This window comes from Festucalex cinctus, chromosome 19 (genome assembly GCF_051991245.1).
Source record: "Festucalex cinctus isolate MCC-2025b chromosome 19, RoL_Fcin_1.0, whole genome shotgun sequence".
Taxonomy (NCBI): domain Eukaryota; kingdom Metazoa; phylum Chordata; class Actinopteri; order Syngnathiformes; family Syngnathidae; genus Festucalex; species Festucalex cinctus.
The window spans coordinates 837,760-855,963 of record NC_135429.1 but is presented as its reverse complement, the minus strand read 5'-3'; the positions used below and the strand labels follow the sequence as shown (position 1 = coordinate 855,963).

The following is an 18,204-nucleotide window of genomic DNA, read 5'->3' as shown; positions in this document are numbered from 1 at the left end:
ACAGATGAGATAACACTACGCAAAGGCACACATTTTTCCCAATGTGTGAAAAACGAGTTATTTTAATAGAATTTTCTTTTGTACTCACTTTAAGCGTGTACGCCATGGATGCACGGCTCCACACTGCCCCCAAGAGGCCAAAATGCACAGAATATTTTATTTTAATTTTTTTTTAAACCCAGCCCTATTAAAATCTAAATCTACTTGAAGTTATGTCGAATACTCAACCTGATTTGTCACCCATGGCTTGTCCCTGCCAGCAACAGCCGTAGTGGCGACAATGTATCGTTGTCTGTGTAATGGGATAATCAAAACAGCGAAAGGGCGTCATTTAAAATACAGATGGTGATGTCTCGCCCCTGTACCCAAACGCATGATCGCAAATCATATTGCAGCATTTTAGCTGCTGTTATGTTAAGCTAGGTGGCTTCGTGTCGGCTTGAGTTTTACGGCATGGTTGGACAATCCCAATGCAAAAGAAAGGATCTTGTCTCTGCAGTTGGGTGCCTGACGAGCAAGTGTTGATGAGAGCACAATGTGTGGGCTGCTTGCAGAACAGCTTTCTCGATGAGCCTTAAAAAGCTCGCTAACGTTGGCAAAACCTCTGTTGGTTCATCACAACGAGCGGCACCTTTCACATTCCAAATAGGGAAAGCACTTGAGCAGTTTAGCTGTTTTCTGCTGTCTTTTTGATTCTGGATAAAAATATTCAGGTTGCAATTAATAATATCCACCAAGTCTTGACTTTTCAGGCCTTACTGGATATTGGCGTTCCCATTTTTTTTTTTTTTTTTTTTTTTTTTTTGCATCCAGCAATGAATTCTGTTCATGGACATTCTCTCTCCCTCTTTTTTTTTTTTTTTTTTTTTTTTTTTTTTTTTAAATGCGTCACAGATTTCCACGCAGAGCTCGAAATCTGCATTAAGCTCTTAATTAGAATCATTTCATATTCAGAAGGACAATACCTGTTACTCTGCGCTAATTATTTTGTATAATGTCAATGAAAGAGTATAAAGCAATCAAGCGTGGATTGGTGCGGATTCTAACTGTGGTAAAACGACAAGTGAGTGGGGAAGTGTTTGCTCCTGGGCTTTTTGAGTTGTAGAAATGGTTCAGCAGTCAGCGGCAGTGCAGCTATGACTAATCCAGTCGGTGAATAAGCAGGGTGCAGATCATTGCTGCATTGCTGTGCAGCATTTAACCAGGTACCGCACAAGGTCACCTCAGTCAACTTGTATCAATGAAATCCTCCTAATGCTCTCCTGCACACCGGAGGACATCAGCGCAATTGTGACTTGAAGATTAAATCTAGAGGCTTTTATTTTTTTTTTGGAAGTGTTGGAATGGAATATGAGAAGTGCTGTCCAGACTGCCTATTTTGGTCCAAATTATTTCTATTTAATCAGAAGGGAGACAGCGTTGCTAGATTTTTGTTTGCACTATAATAGTGAACACGGATGATGTTTTTTCAAACTGTACACTCAGTTGAGTCACACACGCAGGTCTAAAAGCAAGAAAATTATGTAATGTGCATGTCAGAAGCATGACTCATGAACTCACCAAATCTCGAAATCTAAATAAAATCATGTTTCGCCGGCCATTAAGACATAAATGCTATTTACTATTTAAACATATTTAAGTTGTATGTCAAAATATCGTATTACATACCCAATTGTCACTTTGTCATTGATGTTTTAGAATCTAATGAAGAATATTACATAGATATCATGTCACATGATAAAAAATGGCAAACACTGTCGTTCAATAGGAATTGTATTTTGTCATTTTTAAAAAAAAATTATTTTGTCATTTGGAAATGTGTGTTGGTATGAAAAAAAAAGTAATTGGATATATTTGTATCCTTGAATTTTGAGGAAAATAAAATTTTGTGAATCTTTAAATTCAAAAAAAGATATGGTTTGGCCTCTTAGGGGCAGTATGGTGCCGTGCATCCATGGCGTACACGCTTACAATGAGAACAGAAGAAAGTTACAATTTATTTATATATTTAATGTCACAAAAGCCAGGCGTTTGAACAGGATGTGTTAACTTTTTCTATCCACTGCATGTGAGTATATAAATGTAGATTAACTCATTTTCTCCCAAAAACGTATAAATACGTTCTATTTTAAATACTACCAGTGTTCCAAAGACAGATTTATACGTTTTTAGTTTAGTTTTGTTTTGTTTGTTTTTTTTAATGCTAGAGCATACAGAAGGCTTTGATGCAGCCTCTGAACTGCACAGAATGGGTGAAGCAATGGTAGCAGTGATAAAAACGACCAGCAGGTGCTAGCAGAGTATAAGAGATCAAGTAGGACCATGTTGCAAACAAGCTGTTTTCCCCACAGTTTAAAACAGATTTGTGAATTATGATGAAACTTAGTTATATTCTAATGCTAATTGCTGCAAATTGCTGGAATCAGAAATACTTTTTTTTTTTTTTATAAAAGAGGAGACTCATATTTGTTTTGGTAGGTTCCATGTTTTTATAGCAGTAGCAGAACACAATATTCTGTGGGCCTTGCAAAATAAATCAGTTAAAATCCAGTAAAAGAGATGGGAGCAAATTGACCAACTCGTTTGTTCACGAAAATTTTTGTCTCCGTCTTCTGTTTGCTCCATAACTTTCAAAATGTCCCAGGTTAATCCACCCATTGTTGCTATTTTTTGCTCACAAATCCACAGAAATGTTAACCTCTGTCCAACGTGTAAACATACAAGCGCAGTGCCTATCAAAGGTTCGTGTCGTGTGTGCGAGGCATTGTCTTTTTTTTGTACTACGTATACGGATTGCGTGTGACATATTTGTATCTCTGCAGGATATTGATAGTCCTATTGGCCACCACATTCAGCCCTATTTTAAGATATCTACGCTACCTCAGAGTGCCTCGCTCTGACTAAATGTCTCATGTTCCCGCTGCTTCTTTCTTTCTTTCTTTTCTTTTTTTTTTTTTCCCCCTCTCATTTGGCTGGTGAAACAGTGAATGCCCCACCCTGTGGTCTGAAGTTCTGCTCTCCCTCCTCTGTCAAAATGCCAGCTCTTCAAGGAAGAGATTTTCCTCTTTCTGCTATGAAAACACACAGGGCCACTGCTCCTCCCCTTTGCCCCCCACCCCTTGCCCCCCCCCCCCCCCCCTCTCCGTGTGACGACCTGACCACTAACAGCTACGTATTAAGAGATGATTCCATACCCTGAGGTTACAAACCGGCTTAAACTGGTTCAGTGCGTTTTGACTGCACTCTCTGTCTCTAGGCAAAAACAAATAAATTGTCAAAAAATTACATCTGTACACCCCCCCCCCCCTCCCCCCTTAAGGCAACACGATACTCTCGCCACACATACCTCTATTGTCTGACAATACGACGACCATGCATACTCTTGGCTGTTCTTCATAAAGGTAATTCATTGTAGGAAACGAAAGGCTTATTGATTATATAAGGAAAGATTTTATACTTCCACTGTGCACATGACTTACTTTTGTCTGTGGTTACATTCTTTTTTTGTCTGCATTCATTTCTCTCCACTTCAATACAAGTAGTAAGTGATATGTAGTGCAGGAAGTGACACACTGAGTTGCATAATGATTCATAGGAGCGCCATTGCACTGTAGTAGTTTTGGATAGTACTGCCTCCATTATGGAATCAGTCAATGTTTATCTTTGGTCTCAATGTACTTCATTTAAGTCTGAATTTTGGTATTTGTGACAACACTAGCTGCATCTTGACTGAGAGATCTTTGAGAAGATGTCTTGACTTTATTGATACTCCATTTGAAGTTTACTGAAAATGTAAACACGCAAAGTGAATGACGTACAGTTTAACCAAACACATAGCTTTAAAAAAAATGCAAAATGCCATTTACAAATGGCATTGATACAAAAATCTGTCATGTAGTTCTAAGAGAACGAGTATAAGTACTTGTCCATGTTATGACATCTTTTTTTGTTATTGTTCATAGCAACTGAAATATGCCCATTCCACATGACTTGCAGTATGTATACTACTTGTTTACAGTGATAAAAACTCAGTTATTGTCTTATATCCATTGTTTTATCCTGATATCACTTTTGAGGATTCTGAAAACATCTGCAATGAAAAGGGCTGGCTGTCAGCATTGGATTGGGATTATATTGTGTTCACAGTGGACAATAGAATAGCTGTATTATTTCTACAGTAAGCTGTGAACAAGGTTAAGTGTAAATTCAATAGATGCAGTCCTATTTTTCACCTGGGCATTCTCAGGTGAAAGGGCCCTCAAAAGACCAGTACAACCTGCAGTGAGCACATCACATGACTATCAGGGGAGCAGAGCTTGCACATTTAGTGGTGAGCTAATGTGGCTGGCTGTGCAAGACAAGTTGTTGTGGTAATTGACTGACTACGCTGGCATTGGGTTGAGAGTGATGCCTTTGTCTTGAAAATCGTAGAAAGAATTGTTTCGGGAGAGACCGATCATGCTGAATTGGAAGTCAACGAGGAAGACTGAAGCGCCTAAATTTTTGTATCATTCACAAATGATAGAAGCATGTCCTATAATTTGCTATCCGGTGCAGCGATATATGCTTTGCTTTGCAATTGCAACTTTAGAAAGATCCTTGGACACAAACTTTTCTTAAAGCCAGCATTTCACATTTTCAGACAAATGGACGCTGCAATTAATTCTGCCTTTCAGCTAGCTTAATGCCAAAACACAACACAAAATGCTATAGAAGGTCTAAAAAAACAAGTTTAGCTATTATAGTAATTTTTGGGGTCCTGGAACAGATTAATGGGACTTCTGTTCATTCCAATAGGGAAAGATGATTTGAGATAGATAGATAGATAGGCACCACTGCACTGCACTGATTCATTTCAACAGTGTTGCCTCTTGGGATTGGTGGTGGGTCCGGTGCCGTGCTCAAGGGCACTTTGACAGTAGTATCTCAAAAGCATGTTGCCATTACTGTTGTTTTATGGGCCAAAGTCCCGTCAGACAATATTACGATACAGCAGCTATTCAAAATCTGTCACTGCCGAAAATAAAACTTGAAGTAACCGTCTTTCTGCATTCCGTCGTTTTCACAGTCGTTACGCTATGTTGTACGAGTACATTTAGTCTTTTACAATGTGTAGTCTTTCGCAAGCAAGTGTCAGCCTACTTTTTCAGTTTATAGAAAGCAGTGCAAAAGTATATTTCCACAAAATGAAAGAAAGGTAACCAGGTATTGCTGTAATACTGTATTTACATTGAAAACAGCATAAAATTGATTGCTGTGTGATTGGTGGTGCCAATGATTTATATATCACTCTTCTCCCTTCAAGGTATCTGCAATGTAAGGGAGAGGAAGTGACACGGCATCAGGAGTTCAGTATCGTGCTTGCTATTAAAGAATAAGATCCAAAATAAAGAAGACTTTGACAGGCCCACTCCACCGCCTGAACTGAGCCGCTGTTAGTTTCATGGATGCTGTTTTAGTGACAAGCCATTATTTGTCCGGTGGAAGTTGCTCCAGGTATTTTGTTTCTCTTGAAAGGAGATATGGCATCGGAAACTGTTAAAGTCGCTGACCAATTTGGGTTTTCTGTACATTTGCCAAAGTATTTTTCAAGTTTTATTTTGGTGAATTATATTGGCATTTATTATTATAAAAGACTGGAGGAGTGCAACTAGTAGCTCGTCTGGATTTATGATTAACCCCTTAGCTTTGTTGCTAAAGGTAGTCCCAGGCTAAGTTTCACATAAAGGGCCAGCATAGAAACAAATACAAACAAAAAAAATCACATTCCAAAAATACAGTAATAAAGGAAGCAAGTTATTCAGTGTGTCCTTTTTTTTTTCTTCAAATTTCTAGGTACTGTTCATAAAACGACCATACTGGTACCGTTCGCCCTGGCGGGTATCGATACCGTGAATTCAAAAGAAGATTCAAAATATCGGTGGTTATTGGCCTCCTTGACTACTAATAATCTGTATCGTATCGGCCTTGAGAAAACCATATCGGTCTATCACTAGTTAATTGTTCAAGTGTTAAGTGATGAAAAATAAACTTGAGGATCACTACCGGAAAATCTGCAAAAAACAAACAAACAAAGAAAAAAAACCTCCTGGTGTAATGTTGTGGTGGTCGATGCCTATTAATTTGTTTGTTCATGGCAAGAGGTGCTGAGCTTGATTTGGTGCTTTCTTTTCAGTCCGCAGCCAATGAATAATTGAAATAGCGAGCAGTTTGTCACTTGATCAGTCTTGGAGTAAACAAGGAACAAAGGAGGAGATGCAGCAAATTACGCCGGCGAGATCAAACCACATTCGGACTAAAGTGTCTGAATTGTGAACGCGTGATCAAAACGGCCATCAGATTAGCGGCTGCGGCTAATTGATTCGTCGACCGGATGATTTCGACTGTGTCGGATTGCGACGTGGATGAAGACCTCTGCTGTGTGTCGGTATGAGATAAATCCCAGACGCTCGGCTTCTTTCACTTCCTCTGCTCTTTGTCTCCAACTTCACCGTCACCCCTCCTCCTTCCCGCCTTCCCTCCTCCCCTTTTGCCACTGCCCCCCCCACTCCCCCCATCAGCACCCTCACATGCATGCACGCCCCCACCCCTCAGGCGACAGCAGAGCAGGAATTGATTAGTGGCACCGCTTAAAAATAGACGACTAGTTGTCATAGCAACGCCCACAATGAGCTGTTGTCTAGTTAAATAAAGAGCATCGTTGTGTCTGAGCAGTAGGTGGAAGGTGTGCGCCTTGCATTCTGCATGTGTGTATTCGTCGATGGCAGGTGAAGGTGGAGGTAATTATCTTAGTGCGGTTTGTGCTGGATGTGACTTATGTATGGCGCCAAGTCTCTGATCGCTTTGGGCAACAGGAAAACACTTCTCAACACTCATTGGCTCTGAGGCCGCATCACAATCATCAACTCCGAGCTGCATCACGCAGTCCGTTGCAGCCCTTGTTGCTATGGGCGCCATTCTGATCGGCCTCATTAGTGTCAAGTACTAGTGGTGTGCAAATGCTTCATATTGGTCACATTCCCAGCATCCTTCTGCGGCCTTGCGTGCGGGGATGCTTTTGTTGCGATTGCGTGCACATTCAGGTGTTTGCTTCTCCAGATGCTCGACCGGCGGGCTCAGCCACCGCATCCTGTTGGCGCACTGGAAGTGGGTTTTGATCGTCCCCGTGCCAAGTTTTCAATCGCGCGCCGTTATCCTGAAGGATTGCGTACAGATGAGCGACGAGGGGTTTTCACACACTGCGGCAGTTTGCCGTCACACCTGACCACTGGCCTCTCAGCTGTGTCCTGATGCTGAGTCACTCACACACAAAAAATGGCATCAATGAAGCAGAAAGCCGGGGTGACTGTCAAACACGTGTTGTGTTGCTGTCAGTCTGATGTTCGGCAAAGCTTCGCTTCACTTCGTTTTGTTCTTTAGCCTCCTGTGTACTCTAGTTAGCAAGAAAATGGCAACCTCGCATGGCCACATACTGTAACCTGTTATGTAGCATCCATGATGGTGTAGGTTGATATCCAAGAGTTCAGTGATAGACCGATGTTTTGTTTTGTTTTTCCAAGGCCGATACCGATACAGATTATTAGTAGTCAAGGAGGCCGATAACCAATATTTCAAGCTGATATTCACTTGCAGTAAAATGGAAAGGAAAAAAAAAAAACTATATTAACAGATTTGTTTAAAAAAAATATACCAAAAAATTGCAGGAAGCTTCCAGGGGTCATTAGCATGGGTTAAGATAAATTAAATAGAATAATAATAATAAAAATAATAATTAAAAAGTAAATAGATCCCTAAAGATTTCTACTGTCAATAAAGCTTTATAAATTTTCAAGATAATTTCTTGATTTATTTATTTATTTATTTTTTTATTAATGTATTTTATTTATTTTTATTTTGTATTTTATTTATTGAATTGTATTTATTTATTTATTATTATTATTGGTTTATTTATTTATATTTTATTATTTTGTTTATTTTATGTATTTATTTTATTTATTATTATTCTTGGTTTATTTATCAAATATTTCTACTGTCAAAGTGTTCTAAAATATAAACTTAATTTCTTGATTAATTTATTTGGAAACAGATAAAAATATACTTTTTTTTTACCTGATGAAAGAAGAGACTTTAATCTTTCTTTTGTTTGGTTCCATGTTTTTATAGCAATAAACACGATATTCTGTGTGCCTTGCAAAATAAGTCAAAATGCAGTAAAACAGCCGGGAGCGGACAGGATTGCAAAATGTGAAAATGGCTGGGAGTGAATGAGTTAAGTCGGTATTGCGTGAGGATCAAAGGTCACAAAGGTTCAGTCTTGGGTTTTGGCCTTATCCCTCACATTTCCATAATTTTCTGTGCCTCTTTCTCACTCGAGTTCTCTCTCTATTGTAACCACTTGCCTCTTGCCTCCTGATTGTTAAGTACTTAACCTTTCTTAAACGTCGCGTTATTATTGACAGGTTACAGTTGGCATGTTTTTGCCTGAAGCTAAATGGCAATTAAATGTTGAATCATTTTGGCTACAAATCCTTAAAATATGTTGTACTTTATCTCTCAGCTATGGACACTCAGCCAAGCATGTCAAGTTAGCCACCACTTCAGCAGGTGCAGTTGAGTAAAAATGTGTAGCTCGCCAATTAAACAAGGAGATAACTGTGACGCACACGGTTGACGGTAGAAAGTGCTTCAACCTGACACCGATGTACTTTATTAATCCCGGGAGATATTTTAGACTAGAGCTGCACAATATATTGGAAAAAAATCGATATTGCGATATTGGCCTATGCAATATGCACATCGCATGCAATAAGTTTGATATGGAATTTTAACTGAATTTGACCAGACTGTCAGGTTTACCTGTTTGACATGTATTAAACATAATAAAAATAAGAGAAGAGGAGAGGACCTGGCTGATACAATTCACTACTGCACTCTTTGGAAAAAATCCCCTCCTCACCCTCTCTTTTTATTTGGTTTTCATGCCCTTAGTTACACATGTAATATTTAATCAAATGTTCCCACAGTTAAGAGTTGACTGAAAGCTGTCCCAAAGCATTGATGGCAACAGAGCTGAATGAGTCTTTTGGCCAAAGAGCTCTTCTGCTTCCACAGAGTATCATGGAGTGGATGTGTTGTCCATCCAAAGCGGTTCGCTCAGTGACTGCTTGTCCTGCTTTACTAAAATGTCTCCAACTCCCATACACTGCAAACTTCAGCACTTTCCAGTAGATATGTCATCACTTCCATATCGAGCCTGATTTACCAACATCCCAAATAGCAGGTGCTCAATTGTGTGTTTTGTTTACTCTCTCTAAAATATTACGCTGCCATTGTCAATAGGCGTAAAAGTGGTAGAGACTGTTTTCAACATGGCACATTCAGTGGAACGGCAGGCACAAAATGAAGTTTGACGTGATGGAATTGGACGTTTTGGTGGAAGAGACAAAGAAACATATCTGAGCTGCATAAAATAAATCGATCGTTCCTATAATTTTGTGAAATACAGCAACCACAGCAAAGCCGCTCTTTGTTTGATTTAACTCGTCCCGTATGCGCTCGTCCTGAGTCATATTTCGTTTGAAACGTGGGGCAACACATCCTGAAAACTGCCCTTGAAGAGGCCAGCACCAATTGTCACAGTGTGTTGAAATGATTCGGGCGCATGCATCAACATGCATCAATTCGATGTCGATTTTTCCCGATTAGATTTGATTCACTTGAAATAAATCGGATATTAATTAATTATGGAAACATCAAATTTAAAAAAAGAAAAAAGAAAAGAAAAAATATGGAATATCAATTCTTCTTAAATATAAAGGACATGATAAAAATTTCGCAAACATTAATTTTCTAAATAAAGATGACTTGACTTGACTAAATACATTTTGCGGAGGCAGTAACTGGTTACGTGATTTAGTTTATTAATGAAAGTAACACGTGTTATAATCACTTGACATCTGTAAGGATGAGATGACATTATTTTTATAATTCTAATTCAATAATTGTATATATAAATTTAAAAGATTCTGAATTGTCTTAAAGAGCAATAAGTCAGGTCTTTCATCAATTTTAAGAAAATACTTTTAAATTAATGTGAACAGTAAATCTTAAGAAAAGTCAGATACAAAAAATATCCTTTCAAATTCTATTTTCTGAATTTATGTGACAAATAAATATTAAAATAATCGATTCATGGTTTTATGAATTAATATTGGGCTTGGAAAGGTTAAAAAATATTATTATTATTATTATTATTTTGGTAGTTTGCGACAGTGCCAGTTTGAAGGAAGGAGAAGAAAACCGGAAGTACTATTATTTCAACACAACCATTTTTTGCTGAAAATTATTAATGCTGTAATCCTGCTTTTTAAGCCGACAGAAAGGTGGCTATATTTTCTAATGTACATTTTTGGGCATGATTATTGATCTATATTGTAAAATGATAAGTTAGTTTGGGGATAAAGGGGATTTATTTAATGCAAAAACAGAGGGATGGGTAAATATGCTTAAAGGTGTTGTGTTTGTATTATGGGAAAAGTGTGTTTAAAAACCTCCATTTTTTTTTTTTTTTTTTTTGGTAATGGCTGGTACAAGGAAAGATCACAGGATAATACAACACATCCTGGTCGGATTGTTGCATGTGCTTACTGCTTATGCATGAGCAAGCATGCAATACTCAAGCCCACTTTCAATGGTTTTGAGGCCCGTGAAGTACACGGAGCAGCACGCAACGCTCACACTAGATGATGTCAAGTGTGCCCAAGCACGGCATGTTTTGTAGAGTGAGTGAAGCCTTAGTCACCACAAAAAACAAAACAAAAAAAGCAGCATTCACATGCCGATCTTGGATCAATGTTGCACAGGAATAATGAGTCGTATATTTTCTAATCATACAATTAAACACAACCAAGAGCATTCTAATATTATCATCATCTCTGGCGTTGTTGACATTGACATGCTGTTGTATCTTAAGTGGAACTAGACGAAGTGCAATTTCTGGAGAAATTGCGTGGGAATGTTGAAAGCTGAATGCCAATAGCTGAATGCTTATGAAGTAAATTGAAAGATAAATTATGTGAAAGTTACAAAGTTTTAATTGAAGTTGAAAGATAAATGAATAAAAAGAACTGAGCAGTATCACAGAGCTAGTAGTGGGCATGGAAAGTGGGACTTTGAAAAAAGTTCAATGTCAGTCCCATTAATGTCAAATTGTGCGAGTACTGTAAGAAACGTGGAATCAGGCGATATATACGCCGGAATGTGTGAATTTTTGAAGTCAGTTGAACGGTGTAAATCGGAAGTATTATGTGGGAGTTGTTTTTCGGCAAAAAAGTGTGGGGAATAAAAATCCGAATAACATATGTGGGATGCTTTCAGCATTCCCACAACTATTAGATAAAGACAGAAAACCAACTGACCCAACACTTCTAAAACTCCTTTAGACACAGTCATTACTTTAGTTCGACTCTGTCATCACTCCTGTCATCTCATAACACATTCATTGTGTTTGCCACGGGAGCAGACACAGAAGAGATGCCCCCACACTAAGACACACTGTATTACTTAGTTGGAGATTGGATGTTTGTTTTTTTTCCCCTCTCTGAAGGCGCAAATTGTTTGCACTGAATAAGACATTGTTGAGCATGTGCACAACATCTTGCCGCTCACCCTATTTGACCCGACAGCCTGATTGTACACGCCACCTAAAGCTCTGCGCTGCCACACTTGAACATGACCTATATGGCAAGCAGTAAGAGCGCCGAATGCGCCTTTCATGCTGGTCTATATGATGCCGACTGTTAATCGGAGGGCTTCAAGCAATCTCAGGGGATTTTGCTCGGGTTGGATTTTACTGCGGCGGCCATCTTGTGCATGTCATCGCAGTCAAACTTTAATTGCCTCTTTTATATCTAAATCATCTGCTGAACTGGAGGCTACCAAAAAAAAAAAAAAAACGTTCTATTTTTTTCTTTTGTTTCTTTTTAGCATTAATTTTTAATTGAGCTGAGAGGTTTATGTTGTGTTGCAATGTCTTCCAGCACTGTGATGCACACCAGGGCTTTCCAACAACAACTCTCTATACAGTCTATACTAATACAACTTTATGTCTATTATATCTTTGAGTTACCCCCCCCAAAAAAAAAGCGTGTTGGCCATCTGTCTGAAATGGATTAAATTTACTGGCGTAATAAGACAACTTCATAGAGACTGTCTTTCATTGATTTGTGCATCAAATGCAAACAAGCTTTTTGTACATCCTCCACTTTATGCCTGCTTTTATCGACTTTGTTGATATTGTCACTCGTCCATCCCTAATGGAAGCAGTAATATGTTGTAGTGCAGGCGTCTGCAACCAGCGGATCTGAAGCCGCATGTGGCTCTTTAGTCCCTCTCGTGTGGATATCGGAAAAAAAAAAAAAATAGGAATAATTTACAGTTTTTTTTACATTTGCATTTTTTTTAGAACTAATGATATAGATTAAAAATTAATAATTAAATATATATTTTTTATGCCAAATTTTAGATAAAATATTCTTGAAATGGATTGATTTAGATTAAAATGAATAAATATTTTTTTTAAATGCCAAATTTTAAGATGAAATATTATTTAAAAACTAATTATTTAGATTAAAAATGAATAATTAAATATTTTTTTAAAAGCCACATTTTAGATAAAATATTATTTAAATGAATTAGGTTTAGATTAAAAATGAATAATTAAATATGTTTAAAAATGCCAAATTTTACATAAAATATTCTTGAAATGAATTGATTTAGATTAAAATGAATAATTATTTTTTTTAATGCCAAATTTTAGATAACATTTTTTAAATGAATTAGTGATTTAGATAAAAATGCATGAAGCAGCTGAGGGGCATGCGTGCAAAAACAGAGGAAGAAAATGACAGTTTTATTTTTGAAGCCCTGAGTTGGAAGTCTTCGCAGCTTGTCCTTGACACATCACCTCAGCAGAATGTTATTCTTGCACGGTGTTCAAGAAATATTGCGTGATTGGTCGTCTTTTCTTCTCTCCCCCCCAATCCCCCCCAAAATGACAGCTGTTAAGCAATGCCTGTCAATTTTCTGTTTCTAGTAAAAAGTAAAAGATTTGTTGAAGTGTCACGCCTATTTTTATGTGATCAGCTTGCACTTCAATTTTAGGACATCAGGCTGCAGTTAATTTGTTGCTTTGATGACGAACCAATTTACAAAAGAGCCAAACTGATCAGTTTGTCTTCGCTAAATCCAGAAATACAATCATAACTCGAGAAAAAGAGAGAGATCTGACAAAGTATAAAAATGAAGGGGGTTTCAGTTGTCTCACTGGCAACGGCTACATTTCAATATAGTGAACAATAATGTACTGTGCTATTGTACTAATCATTTTCAAAACTAAAATAGAGGAAGTCAACACGGAGAACTAACACGATCCGTCACAATGACTGAAAGTGTTGCTGCTCAATTGGTCATGTACCGTTTGAACAGTTTTGCCATTGTAATATTTGATGCCTGAGATTGTCTGCCGACCACGACAAGCTGTATGGAAAATGTAAAAAATGTCACTTATTATCATTTGATGATACACAGGTAAAAATGACAAGCATAAACACATGCTACACTAGCTTAACCTTTCACATGTGACTGCAATGTTATACTCCACAGTTCCTCCTTACATTGTTTCAGCAATCCATTTGCTGGCTGCCCTCAGTCTCCTCGCAAATAGTTTCTTTTTTTCTTCTTACCCGTGGCCACACACCGACCTGATGTGTTCAACAAGGCAGGTTTTTTTTTTTTTTTTGTGAAAATGAAAATTGTAGTTGTGTCCGCTCACGCATGTAAATTGGTTCTCCTGACCCAAATGTTTCCGAAACAAGAATTTTGACCTTAACCCGAATATTGACAGTGTGCAAACGCGCTGTCAAATTTCGATCGGACTTTGCTTCTAGACTAAACCTTTGCTGCCCACATGATTGCGTTTTGGATTCATGACCGCACCAGATGCCCGCCATCTAACAACCAACATGAGTAACGGCGCCATTTTGATGGCATAAGTGACATTAGCAACACTGGATCAGGAGCTGCATTGAAAAGTTTTTATCTTTGGCAGAAGGTTAGGAAGTCGAGTCTAGTGATAAGCGGATGAAACAAGCCATTCAAAAGTGAAAGGGAACGCTTCCCTGATGGCGGGATGGAGGTGGTGGAGAGGCGGAAAGGCGTACTGGGAGGCTTGGAGTTGCATCAGCCAAATAAATTGTCATGACGCAGACCATGCGTGAAATGAGCAGCAGATTCCACATTGCAGTTGCAAATGGCCTTATTACCAATACAGCCAGTCAGCTTGGCACGCTGCCCGTTTGGCAAACGGCGTTGACCACGGTGTCGAGGCGCAAGAGACCGGGACGGGAGGGTGATCCTTGCCATTTGTTTACAGCGGCGTCCGAGGAAGGGCGCCCGGTTCAATTGCGCAGACGACATTTTAGCAGCAGCCATCTGATCAACAGTCAGCTCTGTGCATAAAGAACGCGGTGTGTGTGTGTGTGTGTGTGAGTGCGCGTGGGGGATGGGAGCGGGGAATTAAGATTTGGCATTATGTCAGAAGAGAGCTGCCATCCCTGTCTCCTTTTTTTCCCCGTGTGCGCACACAAAGCCATGCGAGGACAGTGCAAAAAGAAGGGGGAAAGAAACTCTTGTTTGCAAGGTGGCTCGACGGTGTCACTCTTTTATTATTTTTAATAAAACCCCCGCCAATTGCCCCCCCTCCCAACTCGCACATGCCTGTGCGCACATGTCTACACAGACTCCACAGTCACTCCTGATTGGCCCGTGTAACATGAACAAATGAAGCCCTGGCTACATGTAAGGGGCCCTGAAAGTAAGCATGTGTTTATTTTTACAGTGAAAGAGAGGGGGAGGAAAAGACGACTGGTTTGAGGAATTGGGGGAGGGTAGAGGAGCAGGGAGGGGTTTCTTTGTGGTACTATACAGCTGGAACAGGAGAAGGGGTTACAAAATACTGCCGTCTGTTGGAATGTCGTGCAGTACGTGGATGTCTGGAGTCTCCGGACGTCGTTTTCTTGCCTGTTTCATGACAGTGACCTTCTCCTCCGTACACTGTCGCCGCTCTAAGGAGTCCATTTTGAAGATGGAGAAGTCTACCTGTGCGACCTGGACCCGTGATTTATGAAAAGATGAAAAGTGGCGCCATGTCTACCCTCAATCAACCTTCACCTTTTTTTCTTTTTTTTTACTTTTCTTCCAAGCTGTGTCTCCTGTTTCTTTTCTTTTATTGCGTTGGCCTGGCACAGTGCCCAAAACGGGCGGGGTGGGGTGAGCGGATGGCGGTGGGAGGGATTATGAGACAGGACGGGGTGGGGTTGAGGAGAAACAGGAGAAAGAGTGTGGCTTGTGTAGCAGCTGACTGAAACAGTCATTATATTATGTAAAGGCAGTCGGTGGCGATGGCCGCGAGGAGGAGGGCGGGCGAGGGGGGCGTGAAGGGGTGTCAGCGACTGACGTGCAGCGCAAGGTCGTCCCTGATTGGCTCATCAGCACCATTCTCAGCGGCGCTCTCTGGCTCATTAAAGGTGGAGGCTCAGCAGAGCAGGAGCTTCTTGTGTTTTTCTCCCAGCAAATGGAGGCGACCACTCGGCTCCACCACTGCGTCACAAATTAATTAGTGACGAAGTAGTAACAGGGAAGGCTTTGTTGTGTAATCATTAGCACCCCCCTCTGTGTTAAATAGGATAATGTTGATGGGAGAAGGATACTATAAATGTTAGAGGAGGGCAAAGTGAAATCGCACCTAACGATGGGCTGTATTGATAACCACGTCATTAAAAGCTCCTTGTTTAATTCCGAAGTGTACACTTCAGCAGTTAGCCATAAGTGAGGTGTTTGCGGATGTACCATAGCTCATCTTCCCATATCCCTCTTATTTTGTCCTCAATTCCTTTAAGCCTCACTCGATCTTCAATTGGGCTGACACTATCGAATATTTGGGTGTTCGGTTTTGCTTGGTTAAAGAACAATTCTAAATAGTTCTAGTTGCTAGTGCGGCTAGCCGTGTTAGCGGCTAGCTGACTGGAGCCGGTGCTAAATGCTGGCAACAACTATGTAACCAAACCGAACTTTGTTGATAGCTTTGGAATAGTACGCCACAAATTAGTCAAGTACGCGACCGACTTATCCTCTTTATAAAGATATCGGATGGACGTGCGCATTGAAATTTGTTCTCCGCATTTATCCTATTCCCGAGAATGGCCAGTCATGAAAACTAGTCGCAGAACCCCACACACTATGTGACAGTTCGGTGGCATTCGTCCGTGTCGCTCTGTGTGCAGCAGGGCGAGAAGTTCAAGTTGGTGCTGATCGAGGTCAGATCGATTTGTCCTCACAGTTGAACTTCCACCAGAGTTCATTTGATACTGGAGAAGTTTCTTGAACTAATGTTTGAATTGACATTTCAAAGTGTGCTCGTGTAAAAACACCCGCACTGACTTAGTTGTCTGTCAATTGTGAACATGTGGAAGGCTTTGATGGCATAATGGCAAATTACACATCTTGTGACTACTTGAGATATAGCTACATGAAGCTAGTTACATGTATACTTAGTTAGCTACAGTAGTTATATGTATAGCTAGTTAGCTACATGATAGGACTGCACGATATTGGAAAATCATGCGATATGCGATATAGTTGCTGAATATAGCGATATGAGTATTATTGCGATATTTAACATGAACCGCAAGAAATGACATTTTTTGTCTAATGAAAGACATTGACATTTTTTCATGCAGCAAAGTAAGCAAACTCAAACTCTTAGTTAATTAATTGTAATTACCTCTCGATAATCAATTATTGAATGGCAATGCACATTTACATTATGTGTATAGCTACACAAGCTTACAGCCGCATAAATAGTTACACCGCATCAATCAAACGAGTCACTTTAAGTATGCAGTGAGGTATTCTTTGTGATGCCATCCTCTGACATGTCTGACCAGTCACATGACCAGCCTTATTCACTCATAAGACTGAGCTTGCCGTTCTTCTTGTTGTTGTTTGAACATGAAGAAGGTTTCTTAAATACATTTGGATGGAGCTGGCCATATTTGGCATGTTTTCTACGCATATCGGTAGAGCATCACAAATACGGGCATTTTCCCTCACAGCGGAAATCCCAATATTCATCACTGTCGAGTTCAGAGTTCCAAGCTATTATTAGCACGCTCTATTTAACCCACTTCTGTCTGAATGATCAGCTGCTCATATTTTCTGATTATCCGCGTTGCAGTGGTTTTTACTGCACTTCCGTGATACTGGAAGTAGAACACTTATGCATTATTCAATTCTCAACACGCCTTTTTCAAGTCAGTAATTTACCAAAATGAGTAATCACTTGTTGTTCAAACAGGAGGTTAATTGTACCTTTTATTCTGGGGGATTGTTTTCATCGTCATATTTAATCCATGTTCGGCGCTCGTGCGAGTATTTCTGGCACATAAGCGGTGTATGTGGGTGTAAATTGAGATGAACTACAGTGTGTTCAGTGATGGAACATGTCACCAAGTGTGTTTGCGTGACTCACTGATGCATTTTTAATCATCTTGGTTTGGTTGTAGAGCGCAACAGGAAGGAAAATGTCATCCATATTGGTCGAAGCTGGCCTCCGAATGGCATCGTTTTCTAACCGTCCTGTCGTGTCCTTTCTCCAGGATGGAGCAGATGTCCGAGGAGGCGCTAAGGCTGAACTTGTTGAAGCGAGGTCTGGAGTCGCCCAACGAGCGAGAGGAGGCCTTGGCCAAGCGGCTGAAAATGGAGGGCCACGAGGCCATGGAGCGCCTCAAGATGTTGGCGCTGCTCAAACGCAAAGATCTCGCCGACCTGGCGGCCCTGGAGGTGGCGGGGCCTCTGGGAGACGGGAAGGGCCCCGGCGTGAGCGCGCTCCACCATCAGAGCCTAATGGGCGCCGCTTATGAGGAGAAGCTAAACGGCAGTCTGAGACTGGGAGGGCATGGCGGCCATGTTGGACCAAGTAAGAACGGAAAGGAGAACATCCTGGATGAGCCGGTGGACATGAGTGCAGGACGGAGATGGTAAGGTTATCATTTGAATGTTTACTGACATACTGTAACTCAAATGGGCATGAAAGTTCATGGCTTGATTTTTATTTTATTTTTGTATTTTTTTTTTTGCAGAGCAGTT

The 18,204-nt window shown here is 40.0% G+C and overlaps 1 protein-coding gene across 1 annotated transcript in view; it reads left to right on the top strand.

Annotated features, from left to right (window-relative positions):
• Positions 1 to 18,204, top strand: part of gatad2b (GATA zinc finger domain containing 2B) — a 46,014-nt gene that overhangs the window by 6,265 nt on the left and 21,545 nt on the right. Inside the window, exon 2 of the mRNA XM_077506356.1 lies at positions 17,715 to 18,095. Within this exon, the coding sequence (XP_077362482.1) occupies positions 17,716 to 18,095 (380 nt within the window). The 5' untranslated portion in view covers position 17,715. The remainder of the gene's footprint in view (positions 1 to 17,714; positions 18,096 to 18,204) is intronic.